General features: G+C 39.5%; 1 protein-coding gene across 2 annotated transcripts in view; it reads right to left on the minus strand.

The window, feature by feature from the left end:
- The window catches only part of ZDHHC8 (zDHHC palmitoyltransferase 8), a 119,231-nt gene extending 106,674 nt beyond the window's left edge, over positions 1-12,557 (minus strand). Inside the window, exon 1 of one of the 2 annotated variants that reach the window (XM_075770248.1) lies at positions 12,307-12,557. In XM_075770248.1, the coding sequence (XP_075626363.1) occupies positions 12,307-12,410 (104 nt within the window). In that variant the 5' untranslated portion in view covers positions 12,411-12,557. The remainder of the gene's footprint in view (positions 1-12,306) is intronic. The other variant, XM_075770249.1, reaches the window with a different exon arrangement.
- Between the last annotated feature and the right edge of the window lie 7,529 nt (positions 12,558-20,086).

The following is a 20,086-nucleotide window of genomic DNA, read 5'->3' on the forward strand; positions in this document are numbered from 1 at the left end:
CAGAGTGGCTGTAAAGACCACTCAGAAGTTACATTGGAAGTGCAGATCTATCGCGTAAAGGGGTTAGTGCTTAGTCCAGCCCCATGTCTCTCCTTGAGAGGGACAGTGGCCGTAAGTAGTAGCTTATGACACTTAAAAACCCCTCTATTTCTCCATTTACTTCCACTGTCAAGTACCTCTGAAAGGGTAAACCACGCACTCAGGTTATGCTAAAAGTCAAGGGTCATGGCAGCGGTCTGCAACAACAGCTATGCAGTTTGGGGTCAACACAAGTCCTGGGGCCAGATACGACAAAGGATAAAGAGCCTGAAGAAAATAATAGGTGAAGAAAATGTGAGTCTGGCAACCACCTTCTTCAGGAGCACTCCAGGGCCCAAAATTCACAAACCCCCAATATCCACCAAGGGAAGAATTAAAAAAAACAACACCTAGATAGTAAATGGAGAGATGATAGCAGGCTCAGAAGTGCATTTCTATTTTAACAGATATGAATTATAAATCAAACACAGCAGGCCAGAGAAGAAACCATTAATTTTTCAGTTCTTGAACCACAGATACCATGTTTAACTCTATCCCACTAGCCTTTGTAATACAATGCAAGAAAAATTATTTGGCAAAAGTAATTAGCTATTGTGGAATGACATACAAATGAAAGTTTAAAGACTACAACATTACCATTAAACTTTTAAAGACAGACAATGAAGCTGTAGTACATGTATCTCCACCTTCATACATTCATGCAGATTTAAGTTTAATGAAACAAAACAAGTCTTGCTGCATGACACTCCTTTGCATTTGAGGATGGCCCAAACTCACATTAGATGGAGAAGACACTCTAGAATAAACTGTATCTTCAGAAGCCCTCTCTGAAAGAGTGATCTCCACTGAGTCCTGGGCTGACAGGGCATTAGCCTGGAGTTGGCACATACGTGTGAAACTTCCTAAATACTCCAGTTGTACAGTGCCTCTCCGCCTCAGTTTCCCTCTTTCAGGAACAGGGATGATGGCACTGATGACCTAATTCACACTTTATGCTGCTTGGGACCAGAAGGGACAGAAACATCAACAGAGGAAGTGGCACAGTTTTACCCCAGCTAACTACCAGTATAAGAAACAGCCACAGATACAATCTTGCACTTAATGCAGGATTAAGTGACTTGCCAGAGAGAGTACGGAAAGCATTTTTGCATGATTAAGACCTGAGCCCAGGCACTAGGCGGCCCTAATAACAGTCCTAACCACAAAATCACTTTGAAATACATATACACACATACACACACTAGAGCATTTTCCCAGGTCTGTGTCTTTCACAGCCTTGCCCTCTGACTGAGTAATGGTGTCTCCTGGGCAACTCCCAAATGGGAATCATACATCGTCCTACATAAAGTCAGGAAGGGTCCCATGAAGGCTTCTGACCATGGTCAAAGCTTCCTACCAGAAAGGGCCCAAATGTGAAACAAAAGATCACTATGCTATGTTCTATCCCATCTTCTTCAGCTCAAGCATTGCAGAAGGAAAGCAGATGTTTCCCAACCTGTTGAAAACACTGTTTATCAGCAGCAGCAGGGCCACATTCAATGTCAAATGTAAGGCCTTGTATCTTATTATCATTGCAATTGATCTGTCAAATGCCATTTCTGAAAATACACAAAGATGACACAAGCAGAACCATCCCATTTCAAGGAACCAACCCTTTCACTATTATAAACAAAACTGTGTCTGCTGTCCTCCTCCACTATGCCCCAGCTTCTTGAGAGCATTGCTCATATAGACAGGCTTTTATTTCAAAATTTAACTTTCAAAATGGAGATGAGGGTACGTTCTCAGCAGAGCTCTGCCAAGAAGAGCCAAGATGGTCCTTGCAGTTTATTTTCTGATACAGTTCTGCATCTGGACATGGACTAGAACTTTTGTTCCACAATAAAAAAAGAAAATCACATTGATTTAATGGCCACACCCAGCAAGTCCTGTTATTTTAATCTTGCATTGTCTTTGCACTTTGAAGTTTCTGTGGCAAATATTAATCCTCCTTGCTGCTGCAGATGCTACAACTTCCGTACATGAATTAGAAGTTACCTCATCGGATTGAGTGGTTTCATATATCTTCAGTTTGACTCATACCATGTATCAGGAACCAGCCATTTTATATACCTCTTCCTACAGAATTATCAAAACGCAGTCATTTGAAAAAAAATCCAGTGCTTGTTGATGCATTTACTGTTTTTGCCTCAAAGATTTGTTAGCATTTTACATAGAATGCGATACGTGCAAAGCCAGCCTACTTGTGCACCGATCAAGTTAAAAACTATAGACAGAGGCTGTCGCTTTGTACAATGTTATTTTGAAGTGCATGTAGTATGAAATCTCTCTTTAGAGCTGCATTACTACACAAGCTTGTACTTGCTGCTTTGCAGAGTAATTAGTATCCAGTGTAAATAGAGTTAAAGAATATGATGAGAAGTAATGACCCTGTGAATTAGGATACTTAACTACATTATATAACTACATTATGTTAACACAGGGTTAGCACGCATGTCCTGTTCACTGTTACAGTTCTAGCTGCAGCAGCTTTCACCAGCACTTCTCAAACAGTTTTAAGCATTTAACCTGGTTCAAGGCCAGCTGCAGAAGTTGTGAAGGCGGGCAGGAAACCGAATTGGTTTGGAGGTAGGGGCCAAATAACATTTCTCTTCCAATAAATTTGTGAGAATGGGGAATTCCAGTTGTCACCTAGATATCAGTTAAGAAAGTAGACAATATTCTTTAACCAGAAATGCACATATACAGGAAAGAGTTCATGCTTTTTGGTCTTGCTAATAATTTTTAACCAAGGCAACATCAGGGCTACATGCCACGTAAGAAATACCCAAAGAAAATGAGTCCTGCCAGGCCAAATTCCAACCCATCCTAGGGACCTTCGTGAGCCACAGATGTAAAGCACAAAGACAGACAAAACCAATGTCTGGTTAACCCCTAAAAATGAACCTAGATTGCCAGCGTGAAACACAAACCTCAATCAACATTCAAGGAGCAACCCATTAGAGAAGTAATTTGCTTCCATGTGGCCAGGTGGCAAGACAAGGGTTGCAGCAAGATCTTCAGGGAGAAAAGACAGATGCAAGACTTACGCACCATACAAGGGAGAAATAAAAAGATAATTAAAAAAAAAAAAAAAGAAAAAAGAACCTAGAGTTACTGGTCAAAGTCACAGGTTTGACCACATGAAGATGATCATACAGACATCCCCAAGTCCCTGTTCCACCGTTGTGCCGTGGGATATTGAAGGAGAAGCCAAGTTAACAGTGTAGTTCCAGGGAGAAGTCTCTGGGCAGCAGTTCCCTAGTCTAATGTCGGACACAAACCCCATGGAGGGACAGCATGCCCACCTACACAACTAACGGCTCCTGCCGCTTGGAGCCGAGAAACTACATAATCAAATGCTGGATTTTGGTAAAACATGGGAGGTGGTTCAGCAAGCTGCTGACAGCAGAGAAGGGTTAACCACTGGTGCTTAGTGTTATTAGATCATAACACATCTGGGAGTCTTATTGCTAGGGCAAACATTAATCTTCAGAGAAAGCTAAACATGCAAAATGAGATCTCACTCAGGAGAAAAAATTGAAAAGGAGGTTATACACAAAGAAAATAATCCCAAATAACTTTTGTAACTGAACTGGCTGAAAAGGGGGAGAGGAAGTGTTTTTCCGTAAGAAAATACCTGCCTCTCCCAGCTGACTGGGATGAGAGTAGGCAGAAAAGTTTTAAGCTGAACCTTTCCATTTTGAAACATTTCTGTGATTGACCCAAGTTTAAATTAAAATTATGCTTGTTTATAGAAATCTCCAAGCTTTCCTTATTCCCAGCACCATACTTAAATTGTGTGGATATAGATATTACATTGGATTATTTCCCTGAAGACATCAAAGAGAGCTAATGTAAATGCCAATTTAGTTTTAAGAATCCTGGGAGAGTAAGGCTTTGTCTGACTTCATTTATGAAAGCCCTTATATATTTAAGCAGTTTCAAGTTTGCTTTGTTAGGCTCCAACTTAAAAAGTAATTTGTTCATTTAAGAATATTCTGCAATTAGTTTAGTCTGAGTGCATACAGGGGTTTTCTGTAGAGTAGTTATTTCAAAGTGGCACATACAAACTTTATTTCCATGGGAATTACTGAGTAGTCAGCCTCTATGAACGCCTCCCTTTATCAAAAAATAGTTACATCATTTCATATGTGGCTTGACAAATATCTGAATTTCATGCGTTCCCATCTTCATACTGCCCGCCTTGCTCCATAGAGCTTGTCCTCTTGCACAAAGGGCAACATTTCCTAATTATGTGACTTCACATAGTATTAAAATACATAACAAAATGGTGCACATGTACACTGGAAACAGCTGCTTTGGTGTTTAGGTCTAAAATTCAAGAGGGTTTTTTCCTGCACCTGGCTCCACTGTCCTTTGTTACTGGATGACCTCAACGCACAGCAGTAGAGTACAGATATTTCATAAGGATTTCACATTTAAAGTCCACAAATTCTGTGTTTACACTTTCACAAACAGAAAACCATGGTAACCACTGCAATATCTAAGTATGGTTTACTGTACAGTTTATTCCATAATATTCATCCCGAGAAAAACAGAGTCAAGTACCCACTAATGTCTGCGTAATAAGTTTAGAGCTCAGAATTTTCGGCACTTCGGACAGCTTTGAAGCAAGTCTAGCTAAATTGCATTAGTAATTGCAGAAGAACAATCGGTGACTAATTAAATCCTCTTTCTGGATACAGATTACTGGCTGAAGATTTATGTAGTATACACTATGCTGTGGTATACTCATTTGAATTAATTATTGCAATCACCAAGCAAGGATCCCCAAAACTACCTCTCCTATGGTAAAATAGGCTCTAGGCTAACTATGGTTTTCCAGTCTATGGTATTCTTTGCAAAAGAATAATACAGAATTTCCAGTAAAACCTGCAGTGTTATTGTTTCAACCCCCATGCTTCTTTCTTTCAATTATTTCATTAGCAGCTCCCACTGACAAATGATCAACTAATAGTAGCTCTGTAACAGTGCACCCAAATTGAACATTTCTTTTGGATTAGTGAGGAAAGTCTTGAGTCTGGCTCAAAGGACAGTAAATCAATGTTCCACTTTTGCACTGGTTACACAAGTATAGCACTGATTCAGCTTTTAAGATACTTCTCCCCACTCCAGTATGCCTCTATTTCATGCCCTAAATTGGCTTATATCACCTTATTACTGTATTCCAGACATCTTCCAATGCAAGCTAAACAAAACTCATGGTATCCCTTTTGCAGGCCTTGAAAAGATTCCTTCTAGCTTACACACAAGGTAAGAACAGAAAGCTGGCTCCAGGTGATATTTCACAGTCTTACATAGATCCCTACGCCACAGGCTCCTACAACTGATTTCAACTCGGAAGCACCTAGTAACATAGTTGTTTACACAAAAATATAAGTGTATAATTAACAACTGTCCCAGGTAATGAACCTCAAAGATCAGACCTCAAAGGTCACCACATGTAGCTGTTGCAATTCAAGTTTGATGTGTGTTTTGAACAGTAGTATCCTTTAGTTTACATTACTAACAAACCAATTGAGTTCCCATGGCGTTTGAACAATTTTGCAGAGATGGCTTCTATTTATAAAAGGATACACGTGTGGCATACTTGGACAAACATGGACAGTATTTAAAGTAGCATCTTGAAAAAGACTTTAAACAAAAATAGAAAAAATGCCTATATATTCACATACAAAGGCTGAGAGGCCCACCCTGATCTAATTGAGACACTCTCTCATTCCTATTTCCATACATCCTTAATCTCTGCTCATTAGGAAAAACAGAAAGGAGGTTGCTACTCGCATAAATCACACACAGACTACAGCTGTGGATGGGCCATGTACAGGAATAACTTTCATTGCATTAGCTCTTCTGCCTTTCAAACTAGACCTATAGTGAGTACTGAAATGCCACTGTGATGGCTGCATGCAGATAGCTGTGATCCCACAGCTGAAGATGTCTAGCTATTTACTCCCATCAATGAAGATTATTCTCCTTTTCCTTCTCCCAAGCTAGAGGAAGAAAAAAATATTCCTGGGTTGTTTTTTTTTTTTCCTAAAGAAATGAATTTTAATAGCTTTCAGAAGTTTTCTGTATTGCCAACTTGGAAGCAAAGGTGATAGAATCAACTAGTTAAAAGCTGTAAAACTGAGCTCTCTTCATGTGTTTAAAAAAAAAAAAAAAAAGATGACTTTTCACACTTCAGCTAAATGGATTTGCCTGTTGAGATTACCTGTCTTTTTATCTTGCATGACAAGTTTGTCTAGATTCTCTTTACAAAAATTATATACCAAGATGAAATTGCCACAGCTTAAAAGGACATTTCTTTGTCATATCAAGAATAAACACTTTTCAGAAGCGGACAGACGTGACAACTGAGATGCCTCAGGTCAACCTGGCAAGCCGTACCTATTCTGGATTGCAACTAGATTGGACAGGGAAAACCTGCCATTAAAGATGCATTTAAGGTGGAAAATGTTAAGGTATCTCAGAAGGCTAAATTTGAAATCGGTGTTTGTTTGCGAAATCAGTTTTGAAATTCACCTGATTAAACTGATGCATACTTTTTTGCACATCCTTTTTCCTCTATATAGTGTCATCTGCATGGCTGTCAGTGAATGAATACTTTGTGAAGCTGCTCCCTATCAGTTCCAGCAATTTCTTGATTTGGCATGTGGGAAGAAATAAAATAAATCAGAAATACATTAATACTCCAGGTAGTAAAGTATGGTTTGGAAAGAAAGTTCAAGAAGGGGCGATTTGTTCTTTTTCACAATTAGCATTACCAAGATCAACTGAATCCCTAGAATGGCCAGAAACAGACAAGGAAGATGAGCTTTGTGTTGCAAAGACTTCGAAGTTACAAGGATGTCTGGTGTGACCATTCAGTTAGTGTGAGGGAGAAGTGGATGAGCAGAGCAGTAGTGTTTCCACACGCTTTCATACACACCACAGTAAACCTTGAACTTCTGACATAAGTCACAAGCAACAACCACCAGAGCTACACCCAAATCCACAAGCAGCCTTCAGCAGGTTACTAAGTAGAGGCCAAACCATAAGAGGGACGTAAGATCACACTCCGAGGCAGAATTTATGCCGTCTAGCAGCATCTCAAGGTTAAACAATCTGAGCTATGATCTTTATGTCCTTTTTTGTGCATCTACTTATCAGCATCCAGTTCTATTTCCTCTAGGCTGGTATAACATCCACCTGCATTACAGATGAAGCTACATAACATCTGCAGTATACATTTTAAATCACATTTTATCATTTGTTCTAACTGAAATCAGAACACTAAACTGGCAGAAGTGAACATTTGAACATCCGGAACCGGAGTTCACTGAAGCCCTTGAAATACTTTAGGTAACAAAAACATCTTTGGATACAAATCAAACTCAGTAAAGCAAAGATAATCTTCTAATAGCGTGAACTTTGCTAGTGACTGAACAACCCCAAGTCAAAAAAGCAGATGATGCTTTCTCCTCTTTTTATCTATGAGCATATACAACTCATGGGAGGATAAGATAGTTCAAGAATTTTAGGTATACATATAATTATACTTCCATTAACTAACATCCAGAATGGTTACTACATTTTTGAACTTTAAAATGCTATTACATACTTATTTTTGAGATCTTTCAGTGTAGGATCATATCATTAGGGGGGGTGCTTATGATTTAAGAAGTGCATTTATCATAAGTGTATTGGAATTATTAGCTAACCAGTATGTTTAAGCCATTGTAGAAATGCTGAGTCTTTCTAGTTCATAAAATACAGTACCATGACAGACAAGGAGGGGAAGAGGGGGCGGGGAATAAAAAGAAATTTTTTCAAACATTCACAAATGAAGCTGAGCTTTCCTTCTTGCTGAGGTAAATCTACTGGCTACTGCTATTGAGTACAGTCTACCAGCCATTCTTCCCGATACTCCTTCTATCATCTGAATAGCAAAGGTACAGGCTATTTCTCTATTTTCTTTCCACCTCTACTGTGACTTCAACTTCAGTTGCTCTTTTACACCAATTTATCACTCTCTGGTTGTTTCCTGAGGGTTATTGATATTAAATTCCCCTGTGTCACAGACTGCATTAGAGTGCCAATTGCGTATGTCTGTGGCGTATACCTGTGATTGCCTCCCATTATGACTTCTAAGAACAAAGTTGAAGTCTCATTTTCAGTATTGGCTGAATGAGTTTTCACCTTACTTGTGCTTTCAATTCACCCAGAAAATTACCCATTTTATTATCCCATTTAAGGGAGCAATATACAGCAGCATTTCTACCATTATATCAAAGAAATAGTGGCACCTAGACCTTTGTTACGAATTACGTGTTTCTGTCGTACGTCAAAGATGCTCAAGTGACTGCATGCTACAGAAAACACAGTCTGAAAATGGGTATTTTATCAGAAATTTCTAGTCTACGCTATTCAGAGAGAGAATGAAGAGCTTTTTTTCTCCTTACTAAAATGAGACACAGTTTTTCCTTAAAGCCTTATGCTTTTAGCTTGCTGTGGAATCTGTGGATACAGGCATTGCAGCTGCTAAACTCAGAGGTTCTCAGCACTAAAAACTACAGTAAGTAGCACAATTGAAATGGGTGAAGGGAACTATTAGCTCCAGAATAATACTTCATTGGGTGACGTTATGCTTTTCAGCATTATGCCTACTGACAATTAAGCTGCATTCTCTACTAATATGGAAGTTACACAACGTAAAATAACATGGGAAGTTCACAAGACTCAGGTTCTTTGTACAAATTGAATGAACACACTAAGGTTTACATCATAGCAGTCGGTGGTCCAAGGCGTAAGAGCCCAGACTTCACTGAAATAGGTTAAATTGTTATTTCTAACAAAAAGCCTTACGAGAAATATGAAGAAAAACTGTTTTGGTAGAAATAAGTTCAGGTCTGCTACAACTGAATCACTCTGGATTCTTGTAGTATTAAGAAGAATTGGTTCTTCCTTCATTCTGCCATATATTTGTTAATATAAGTAAATTAACCTAATCATTATATATAATATTATTGATACATTCCTTCGTAATGCATAGAGTTAATGCTTGTTTACTCTCCTACTGTGACAAATTAGACCACCTACTCACACGCTTCTATTTATTATTAAAGGAACACACACGGAGAGCTAAAAGCCTGCGATAATGCAACTGCAATATTTAGTTGCCTTTCCAGACAATAATCTTGACAGCTAAATAGTTTAGTTCCCCCTCATAAAACCAGAAGGAATAAAACAGTGAAACAGTGAATCCTGAATAGTTAGCTGAGGAAAAAGAATAAAGCAGAATCTGTCATAGAAATTTCCCAAATTTAAGTGTAAGAGCACCAGTGATCAACACCACCATGAACTAATAGCGAATACTGTGTATTTCAAACACTCATTATGTGTTGCTGTTTAGTGAAGTTGTTTGGACAAAAGCTAAAAATAAAGACTACATTGCTAAATAGCTAACCCTGGCCTTCAAGTTCAAAGAGCTTTTCATGGAGCAGAAGACTCTCATAACATGTGGCTTGAGCCCACAAACATGTCTAGGGAGAAAGTTGAGCCAGAACCTCTTCATACGTGTTACTCAGAAATGGTTGCAGTGCCCCCAAAAGACTTTTTTCCTATTTAGTAAGTGGTTAAAAAAAGTTATTATTCAATTTTCCACATATATTAACCTATATATAACATATATTAACCTCCATTATTCAGTTCCACCATACTGAAGTTGTTCAAGTCTCCCACTGAGCTGATCTGCACCCAAAATTTAATATCCGAGTCCCATCCATTATCAGTTTCATGTATTTATGCACAGGTAAGTTCACTAACAAACACAGCAGCCTTACAACTTAATGACACAAATAATGAATTAATAAAAACACATTTAAATCTTCCTCTGAAAGTTCTTGTGCTATGACAAGCAAGCATGGATTGTATCAATAACACTGCTTAGAACCTTTTTGGGCCACAGCCTCAACTGTTGCATATCAGAGATCTACCTATCATCGAAAGACTCGTGCAAATCAACACCTCTGAAAATATAGGTCTATCTCAGCCTTGAATAACATATCACAGCAAAAAGATCTTCAGGACACAAAACACTGCCTATGGAAAAAGAAGAAAAATGGACATGCTCAGGAAAGGGGAAAAAAACCCCACCACCATACAAAAGACACTACTCTCATATATGCTACTTGCTTTGATTCCAAGACAAAGATAGATTCTACTAAAACTGCTCAGGATAAAAAACAACAGCAATTCCATACAAATTTATCTGAGTATTTTTGAATGGACAGGACTTCAGATACTGCCTGACAACAGTTGCTCAATTATGTGTTACTTTTATTACACACAAGACTTGGCAGCAGCAGAGAACGTATGTCTGGGACAGTCCTCAAAAAATTTACTAACACTTCAAGATGCACAGGCCAAGTTACAATATGGAGAGCTCCTAAAAATACTTCATTTTGCATGTAATTATTCACTGATAACAGAGGGAGCAGAGTTAAGTTTGAGATTCAGTAATAGACTACAGCCAATTGCTTCTTCTGTACAGTAACAAATTCTAAAACGAACATCTCAGTTGATGTCCTGCTGCCAAAAGGATGTTTCAACAACAACTGTGTTACCAGGAAAGTCTTACATCACTAAGCAATTTGTAGCTCTACATTGGAAGTATCATGTGAAAACAAACATACAGCTTCCAAAACAACCTTAGCATACATCCATTTCTCAGGATGCAGGATAAATAAATGCCAGCATTAAGACTCCTTTTTTTGACTATGAAACATTTAAAAAATATTCACAACACCAGTGTCAACCAAGTTCATCACAGAAGCCAACCTCTGTCTTGTATTTGCCCGTAAGCACCAAACTATAATTAGATGCCCATATGATGAATGATGGGCTTATAGTTGTACCAGTTGTTGGGGCTTGTACCAGCTCTTGAAACAGTGTAATATCCTGAAAGGATTTACCAGTGCTTCATATCAAATGCATTAAAAACAAGCAACAAGAAATCAAGTCACAGTAAGTCAAGAGCATAACTCAGTGTCAAAACCTGTTCCAATTTAAGAAACTGTTAGACAAAACAACATTTGCATTTTATTCTGAAATTCTACATTAAGATTACCATACCAGTAATGAGCATTTTGAAACATCGAGAATCATCACAGCCAAACCAAGAAGGATAAAGACATAGACACATACTCCCACTGTTAAACAGCCTTCTGCTTCTAACAGCTTCACTGAGCTCAGTTAAAAATTAGCAATAGCGAAACAAGGAAGAGTTTCAAAATAAGTGAAACAATAAATCTTAATATCCAATACCGATCTTTCCACCTTCCCAAAAAGCAGCTTAGTCAAAGCTCCTTTCTGAGCACAGTTTTGTAGCATCGCTCTCAAAATACCAACAACGCCTCTGCAGGGAAGCTGCCGTTACCCCAGCATAGGAAGGGTTAGTGATCTACATAACTCAAGTTTATATAAAGGGAGAGGAAACAAAAAGCTAAAGCGCTACGCTGCTCACATATTAATATAACTACAGGAGACCTGCAAGCTGACCGCCAGAGCTATATTTTGCATTTAAGGGAGAGGGGAATGAGAGAAGAGGAAACAGGGAGGGAAAAAAAAAGTTTCCCCCTCCCTCCTTCAAACAAATCTAAATCTGTTCATTAGATCCTCAGGCTTTTAGCGACAGTTACATAAAAATATGTGGAATCCGTAATGCTTAGAATAGGATTCCTTCCACTTCAAAAGGCTCTGCTGGAGAAACCCTGAAACACACGGGAGATTCAGGGAGGCCAGCTCTCCCTCCTGAAGCAGAGGAGGCTCTGGCCAGATCCAACACAGGCTGGATTCACGCCTGTCGGCACCAGGGCGGCTGTGGCTGGAGATACATTTCTCTCCCATACACCAGCCCTGCTTGCACAGACGAGGGAGAGTGGGGCTGCGGTTAATTGGCATCTTTGATGTACACGGCCGGCAGCTGCAGGAGTCTGATAGGGTTTATGTGCCATGAAATGGTGGATCTGACTGTCAGACACATTTTACGATACGGAGCGATAATAAGCCTCTGCAAACCAAAGCCGGGAAGGGATAGCAGGAGGCAGGCAGGGAGCGGGACCAGCAACGGCAGGGCCTGGGGGAGCTGTCAAGCCCAGCCGCCTCCCCCCGCCGGGCCGGGCGGCCCCGGCCCAGGCCCCCCTCCGCCAGAGCGGTACTTACGTGAAAACAAAAAATAAAGTAGTCGAACCCACTAATAAGGCAGCTGCTGTGGAGACAGGGATGTATTTAGTAGGTTTAAACCTCTTTCCAGTGCTGCTGGGCATCCTGTAGTTTACACATCACTATGTAAATCCAACCCGAGAGGAGGGAGCCGGGAGGATGCGGGGACCCTCCGGCGCGGGGAGAGCGGGACCCGGGCGGCAGGGAGGGACGGGAGAGGGACGGGGAGCAGCTGACCTCCAGCACAGGAAATCCCACCCACACCGCCCAGCCCACTCGGCTGATGTCAACCAGCCCCTTAAGGTAGCGCTGCGGGGAGACGGGGGCGCGCAGCCAGCGCGGAGACCCGCGGAGCTGCGGCCGGCACGGCCGGTCGGGCAGCGCCGGTTCCTGGGGGCGGCCTGAGCCACCGCCGCTCGGGGCGCAGCTGGGATCGTCCCTCCCGCACCGGGGACCGATCCACCGCAGCAGCCCTTTTAGACAGGGTGGATCCAATTCTCTCCCTCTTACAAGAAAAAAAAAAAAAGCAAAAAAGAAAGCAGGAGGGGGGGGGGAAGCTCTTTATTGAGCTCTACCAGGCTCTTTGTGGGACATTAAAGCGATTTTACCAGTTCACTCGACAACAGTGTGCTAGAGGTTGGTTGGTTGCAAAATACCTCGGTTCTACAAGCCGCTCCGCGGCTGCGGCACCCCGCTGAGCTCTGCCTGAAGGAGAGGGTCCTTTCAGGAGAATCGTACTGCAGGATCAGGGCCTGCAGTAAATTCAGAACTAGTCAAGCTACACACAAATTGTGCATTTCCCAGCTCAGTGAATAAACCTCTACATTTTAGTCAGCTAAACCTAGATTCACAGTATTAAGAGAACTGCTGCACTCCGCCAAATTTAACCAAGATGAATATGTGAGTGCAAACATGACTGAAATTGCACTATACTCTGTTCTTTTAAAATCTATCCGTTTGCACCAGGAGGCAGAAATAAGAGGTAATTTAAGGTAACATCTGCAAGTTCACCAAATCAGCTTTCTGAAGAGCAGTGTGTGAATGGCTCCTCTGTTCACATTCAGGGGGCACCACCCAGAAGCTCTCAGCCTGAAGTAAATCCTCTGATGGGAAGAACAGTTCAAGGCCACTCAGTGGTTTAGAAATCAAGACTCAGAGCTGTAGCTTGCTCCCTCACTCCCGCTCTCTTCCCCTCAGCTAATCCCCCATTTGCAGCTGCCGACACACAGATAAAGTAAGCACTGCGTAAGACAAAAAAAGCCATGTTTGCAGCTTCTGTTGGGTGTTCCTAAAAGTAAACTTGCCCTAGAAGGCATATACTCCATGTCCATTCTGAAAAAGCATTATCAGTGCCCATTTTAAGAGGACTAGGTGAGCTCCATAGTCCTAGAGGTATTAGGAACAGAACAAGTACAACCCAACAAAAAAAAAAACCCCACAAGTAAGGGTTCTCAGCTTTGCAGCTTCCAACAAAATTGTGAACATCAGCTTTAATATAAGCAAATCCCACAGGTTCCAGCCTGAAGGCATATGGTTATATGAAGTCTCAGCTTTTGCTAACAACTGCCCCCCTCAAAAAAAAAGTATTCTCTAGCCCTCTAAGAACAACTTTAAGAATGTCAGGTTTTATCCAAAAGGGACTAAAGCCAGAAGGCAACTTAAAATGAACTCCAGACTTAGTTTATTTGAGGAAAGGGAGGGACATCATCTACTTAAGTTATTTTTGAATGCTTGGGGGACATTGAATGTTTCCTATGCTTCACTACTCCTTGTCATGCCAGCTTATTGAAATAAATGATTCTTAAAATCTTGTAACTAATCAAAAGGTCAACAACTTTACACAGAACCAAACTCCGCATACTAATGGGAAAGCCTTCAGGCGCACCTACACTAGTATATTAAGTTGGATCAAAAGTGGCCTTTGAAAGCAAATCGTTTGATCACCATTTGCTTACCACAGTTGGATGCATATTGCTGAGTGGTCTCAAAGTATGTAACTGGGTTCCTTTTCAACAAAACTAAGCTGGAAGATACATTTCAGGGCAACATCTAATACACTCAGGCCATGAGCTAGCTTAGCACCACTTGCATGTTATAGGCTTATCACTTTCATCAGTTCAAGCCCTTTCCTCCTCCCTGCTCAAGCAGCATTCTTGGTGAAGCATTTCAGCTGCAAACAGAACCCTGATTATTTTTCCACTGATATTTTTAAACTGGAAAATGTTACCATAAAGCAGCATTATAGACCACTTATGAAGTTTAGTTAGCATCTTGTAATGGACAGTAAGAGCTTTACTCAAATGAATTTCTTAGGGTTTGAAAAGTAGTAAAGAAGTTATCTCCGCAGTGACAGTCAGATCTGCATTTTTGGCATGGACATGCAAGTTTCCTTTCTAGGTGAGCAACAGAAGCATCCTGTCAAGTTTCTAGCTGGAGTTAGGGAGCAATAAGCACAAGTTCATTTTAAGATACATTATGTGGAGGTTAGTGATTTACTTAAATTTCATTCTTTTTAAGGACAAAGCTGGAGTTATTCTTAAGGAAACTATTCCTACTCTGTTCTCTGCACCTCACTACTTTCAATTGTATGTTCCTGTAAGGATTCTCACCTCTCTAGAAAGTAGGGTTCTCAAAGGCAGCTTTGCAAGTGGGGAGGATTTGGTGCTCCTGCTCCTTCCATCCTTTAGAATGGTTTTCCCTTTATCAACTACACACTAATGCTTCGTCTCCCTGAACAGCCCTCTTTAGAGGGCCAATCTTTCAAGCCACTCCTGTTCTGTTGCTCAGCAGCAAACAACTTCACTTTTTTTTTTTTTAAATCTCCCAGTCATGCAACACTTATAGAAAGAGGGACACTAAAGATAACAGTGCAAGTATGTGCTACCAGGGCACAAAGAATTGTAGCTTTCAAAGCAACAAAAAAAGGCACATCTCTAAACCTCAACTAATCTTAAAGATCACTGTGCAAACCTGGGCTGTGCTGCAGAGTCATCCTGTGGATCAAGACATTTTCGCTGTGCAACAGTGCAGTCACGCAGTACCAGCATTTCCATGTTACAAGGCTACAGTGCTATACAGAATTGTGTTTTGAGATTTTTTTTTCTGCTGCACATTGCAGATAACCTATCAGAAAGCAGTAAATTTCTGTAATTTGGTCTCTAACAATTCCCACAGTTCACCTCATTTCCTTCCCACTAGCGCTGCAGTTCTTGAAAATGGTCTATTTTCAAGACAGCATAAAGCACTGCTGAACAACATTCAATCTCACTATTAAAGGGCAAGTGTATTTAAAGCTATGAGAGGACTTTACCATTCAAACAGTAAGGATGTCTGAGGAAGACTTGACTGAAGCTGAATAGGCATGTCTTGGAGTCACTCTCCTGGAACACCTTTATTTCAAGGACTGTAGTTTCTGGATTCACACCACCTGATTAGCGTGCCAGAAGATTTTGGCAGCACTGAGGTAAACAGCAATGGCAGCATGAGTTAAAGAGATTTAATGACTACCCAAAGAACTAATACGGCTACAAAGAACAATCTAAAAATAATCTGGCAGAATATGGCTAGTAATTGCATGTCTTTTTGCAAGATTTTACTCTGAGTTTTTACCCCAAAAGGGCCAACCACAGCAGCTGTGCAGAAGCTGCATGCCAGGGTACCACTCTCAGAGCTGCTAAGATGAAACCCGTGACAGAGCAAGCATCAAGAAATCTTGATTGCCATGCAATTTTCATATCAAATCATGGCACTAATGTTAGCCGGAAATCTTAGCTACATGGTTAAGAAAATTATTTTATTTTGCACAGTTGGAAGTACAGAAAATCCCTGGAATCTTTATCAGTCACTAGGCAATTTAACACCTAGTTCATATTAGCTGTTGTCATTAAACAATGACTAGAATAAGTAATTCTACATTTGTTAATGGAATTGCTTACTACAAGAAATGCATTTGCCAGTCCATGTAGTACTGGTGACCTGTGAACTGTTCAGGGTCACTAGCAGGACCCTGAAGGATCAGCAATTAGGTGTTTAGTAAAAGCTGTTTTCCCCTCAAACTTGCAGTGCTCAGTACAGAGGACATCTGGATCATCGTGTCCAGCGTGGTGCTAGCGGAAAGTCCAAGCAAGGCTAGACAGTTCCAAATACAAGCCAGGCCTATTAAGTTACCCATTAGGATTATAATATGACAATTTTTGTTTAGCTGTTCATTTGTTACTAGATATATCAAAAAATTATTGCCTAATAATGACTTTTCAGTAGGCTAAACAGATATCCCACATAATTTTCTAGATTCTGCCAATAGATATTTTCCATGGAATAGCATTTGCGTCGAACAGTACTCACATCGCCTGTATCTCCTAACTGCAGTGATGGGGCATGTTGAGTTGCATTTATTATCACACTTTGATTACGTTATTTACAGACCATCCCCACAAGGAACTACTTACATTAGAACAATGAGGGCCTCTGAACAGTTTTGAAGATTCACCAACTATCCTGTTTAAAACCATTAATAAAGTGTAATTCTCCTCCACTGGGATGGAGTATCACTCTAAATGATGCTGCTGAAACTCAGAAAGCCAACAGTGGGTGATACAGCAGCAAACAAATTAAAATATTAAAACTGATAAGCACTATTTATATGAAGCAATGTAAACTTTGATTGCACCAAGTAGAATGGTCTTGAGAAATATCCTCTAAAGAATGCAAAATATCCAGTCATTTTAATGCCCAACCCATCTTTGTTGATGTTTACATAGCTATAATTGCTTTTACAGAAAAAAAAAGCATTAGAAAACTACATACTTTAGCTACTTGAAGTGAGGACAGCCAGCACAACACAAATAGGCAAGAACTTCTGACACCACTGGCTTCTCTGTTAATGCGTAAGTAAATTGCACATCTCGATACAACAGTATCTGCAATACAGTGAATCAGCTGATATAAATTTGTAGAGTCAAGACTGATAACAACAAGCTGGAGTTCTCCAGCTTGAGTTGAAAATAAGTTTAAGACTCTAAGTTCATTAAATACTTCCAGTAGTTAGACACCTTCCACAAAATAAAGTTTGCTGTAGGTAACATGTAATCCAGAATTGTGGTAGCATCTGGTTTGTACTTAAAACATTTGTCATTATATTGGTTAAAAGCATAACAGGCAAACTATACCGCACAAACCCTAGCTTCACCATTCATACTTTATCCATAAATAAATTACATTTGTAGAAATACTTTTTTAATGTAGACTGCATTTTCACTAGGAGACTACAGCAAACTAGTTACACAAACAAGTCTTTCAAAAATGAACAGGTCTTGAGTCAATGGTTAATATCTAATGTGACACAAGTGGACAAAGATATTACATACTTAAATTTCCATATTGGAAAAATGCACCAATAGTCATAAATCTGATGAATAGCTGTATATACTAATAACTATTAATCTCAAATATATTTTTGCACCTGTGCTTATCAGTTTTCACAACTTAAAGAATTACTTCCTTATTATATAATTGCACAAGCTGCTTACTTGAGAGAGCACTTGTTTTCACATGAACTACAGTCTGAGAAATCACTTACATGTACAATCCACTCTACAGCTGATTACTTCAAACTTTTCTTCATCAAGCAAAATAATCCTGATCTGTTGCAGCTAGTTTTCATTATCTCCTGACTCTGAAAATGATATGTTGTCAGAGATTTAATTAAGGTTAGTGAAAGACTGGTAATTTCTCTTACTTCTATTTCAAAGAGTAATTCCATCTAAATGTAATTAGGAAGACCTTTAAAATAAATCCTAAATAAACCACCATAAAAGCAAAAAATTTTAAAAAAATCTCTTATACACACCTCACTTGACTAAACTAGTGCAAGTTTACACATAGACAAGACCTTAACAATTTAATAGCACTTTGAAATTAGTTTGGCTAAACAAAATTAAGACACTAGCTTGCCATAGACACCTTAGAAAATACAGCTTGCTAGAAACAAGGTGGACCATCCTGAACAGACAGGTGTATTGGGAGCTGAAGGGCATAAATGAGGACAGCTACAGAGACTTAGTTGGAGAGACGTTTGAGTTCTTTAAATAACCACACCATTGTTTAAGTGCTCAGTGTTGAAAGCCAATGGCAATTTGTACAAGAAATAAATTTTTAAAGAGGCAGTTTATAATGTTATCACCCCCACAATCTCAATTTCTACACAAATAGTTGCATTTCAATATTAATAAGGTATCAAGTTGAATTTTCTGAACTCTGAATCTGTCTCCTCTTAGAGAAAAGCTTCTAGTAACATTAAACTTTTTCATTAAGTCATTCAAGGGAATGCATTGAGAGATGAAGCAGCACGAAGCATAGCATTTCTGTTGTGGGAAGTCAGAATTCAGCATGACTTGTCATTAGCCATAAAGCACAGCATCCACCTTACGGACCTGACAGACTGGGAAGTCCATACTCCTAACTGGTACAAGCGGTCTGGGTTGCAGGTACTCCTTCACAGGCAGGGAAGTACTGCTCAGGCTGCAGATGCTTACTGAACCAAGTACCTCCCCAGACATCGACACAAAATACCAAGTGAGAAAAGAGATGGTATATACCTCAAACCTCTCTCCTCCTACTGTTCTGCACAGCCCTATCACAGTTCTTTCCACGATGAAGGTATACATACAAAATAATCCCTCATTTTTCAGTTAAATCCTTCTAATTTTTAAATTAAACAAGTTCCAAGACCTTCAGTAACGAAATGGAAAGAACTATTCAGACTCATGGTTTTGCCCTTTACATACAGGTATTTCTTGAGCATGTTGCATCAAAACTAAAGATTCACAACATTCGCATGTCTGCACAGTGTTGAGAAGAATTTTAATTTTCTGAGTTTTGGTATCACAGAGAACTTTTGTTTGATACAAGCTACCTTATTACACAGGGAAAATATAATTTACAGCGTTAAAACACAGCAAATTGGGGTGTTCGCAACTGGTGAATGAGACATTTAGTATCACTAATACAAGCTTATTCCCAGAGAAAACAACACCCCTATTAGTGTAGCGTTCAAAATACTTAACACAGATTTAGAAAGAAATATTTTGAATTAATCTTTATAATAAAAAACCCCTTAAGTCTATTTTTTTAAGACCTTGACTACCTGTTAAGAAAATACTATTTTGATGCTCACCAAAATGTAACAATTTCTAATTTAAATTCATCATTCAGGTGTCCTCAGACACTTATCCATCCAATTTTATGTACACAAAGCCATTAGTACCCACAAAGGCTGGGGTATTAAGCATGGCTATATAGATCTTTCTGCACTCAAAGCAAGCAGAATTTGTACAAATTGCAGACTTTAGCACCTGACAATGCTTTACTAATCCTACTGTAGTTTCCATTTTTACTGAAAATGGATTAAAACCTCTTTAAAAACATCCACTTGTACCTGCTGTAAGATTCAGCTGTATTCTCAGCAACACTGTTATTGAAGTTAGAAGTGCTTAAAAAGACTTTATTCTCTAGCCAGCTGCATTAGCAAAATTATATTCCCCATTATTTTAGTTTACATTTAAACATGCTAGGAGTTACTTTGCCTCACTGAGAGTAAAAAGGAAAGTAGCTACTATTCAACTGTGGGTGTTAAAATAGCCTAGTATCGTCTCTCAGATTCTAGAGACAAATTAAGTCTCAACACACCCCTATAAAGTGCAGAAATTAAGTCAATTTCTGTGCTGTGTCGGAACAAAGAATTAGAAGTTTCTGCATGATCTCTTTTTACTATGAAACAATA

This window comes from Balearica regulorum, chromosome 17, assembly GCF_011004875.1.
Source record: "Balearica regulorum gibbericeps isolate bBalReg1 chromosome 17, bBalReg1.pri, whole genome shotgun sequence".
Taxonomy (NCBI): domain Eukaryota; kingdom Metazoa; phylum Chordata; class Aves; order Gruiformes; family Gruidae; genus Balearica; species Balearica regulorum.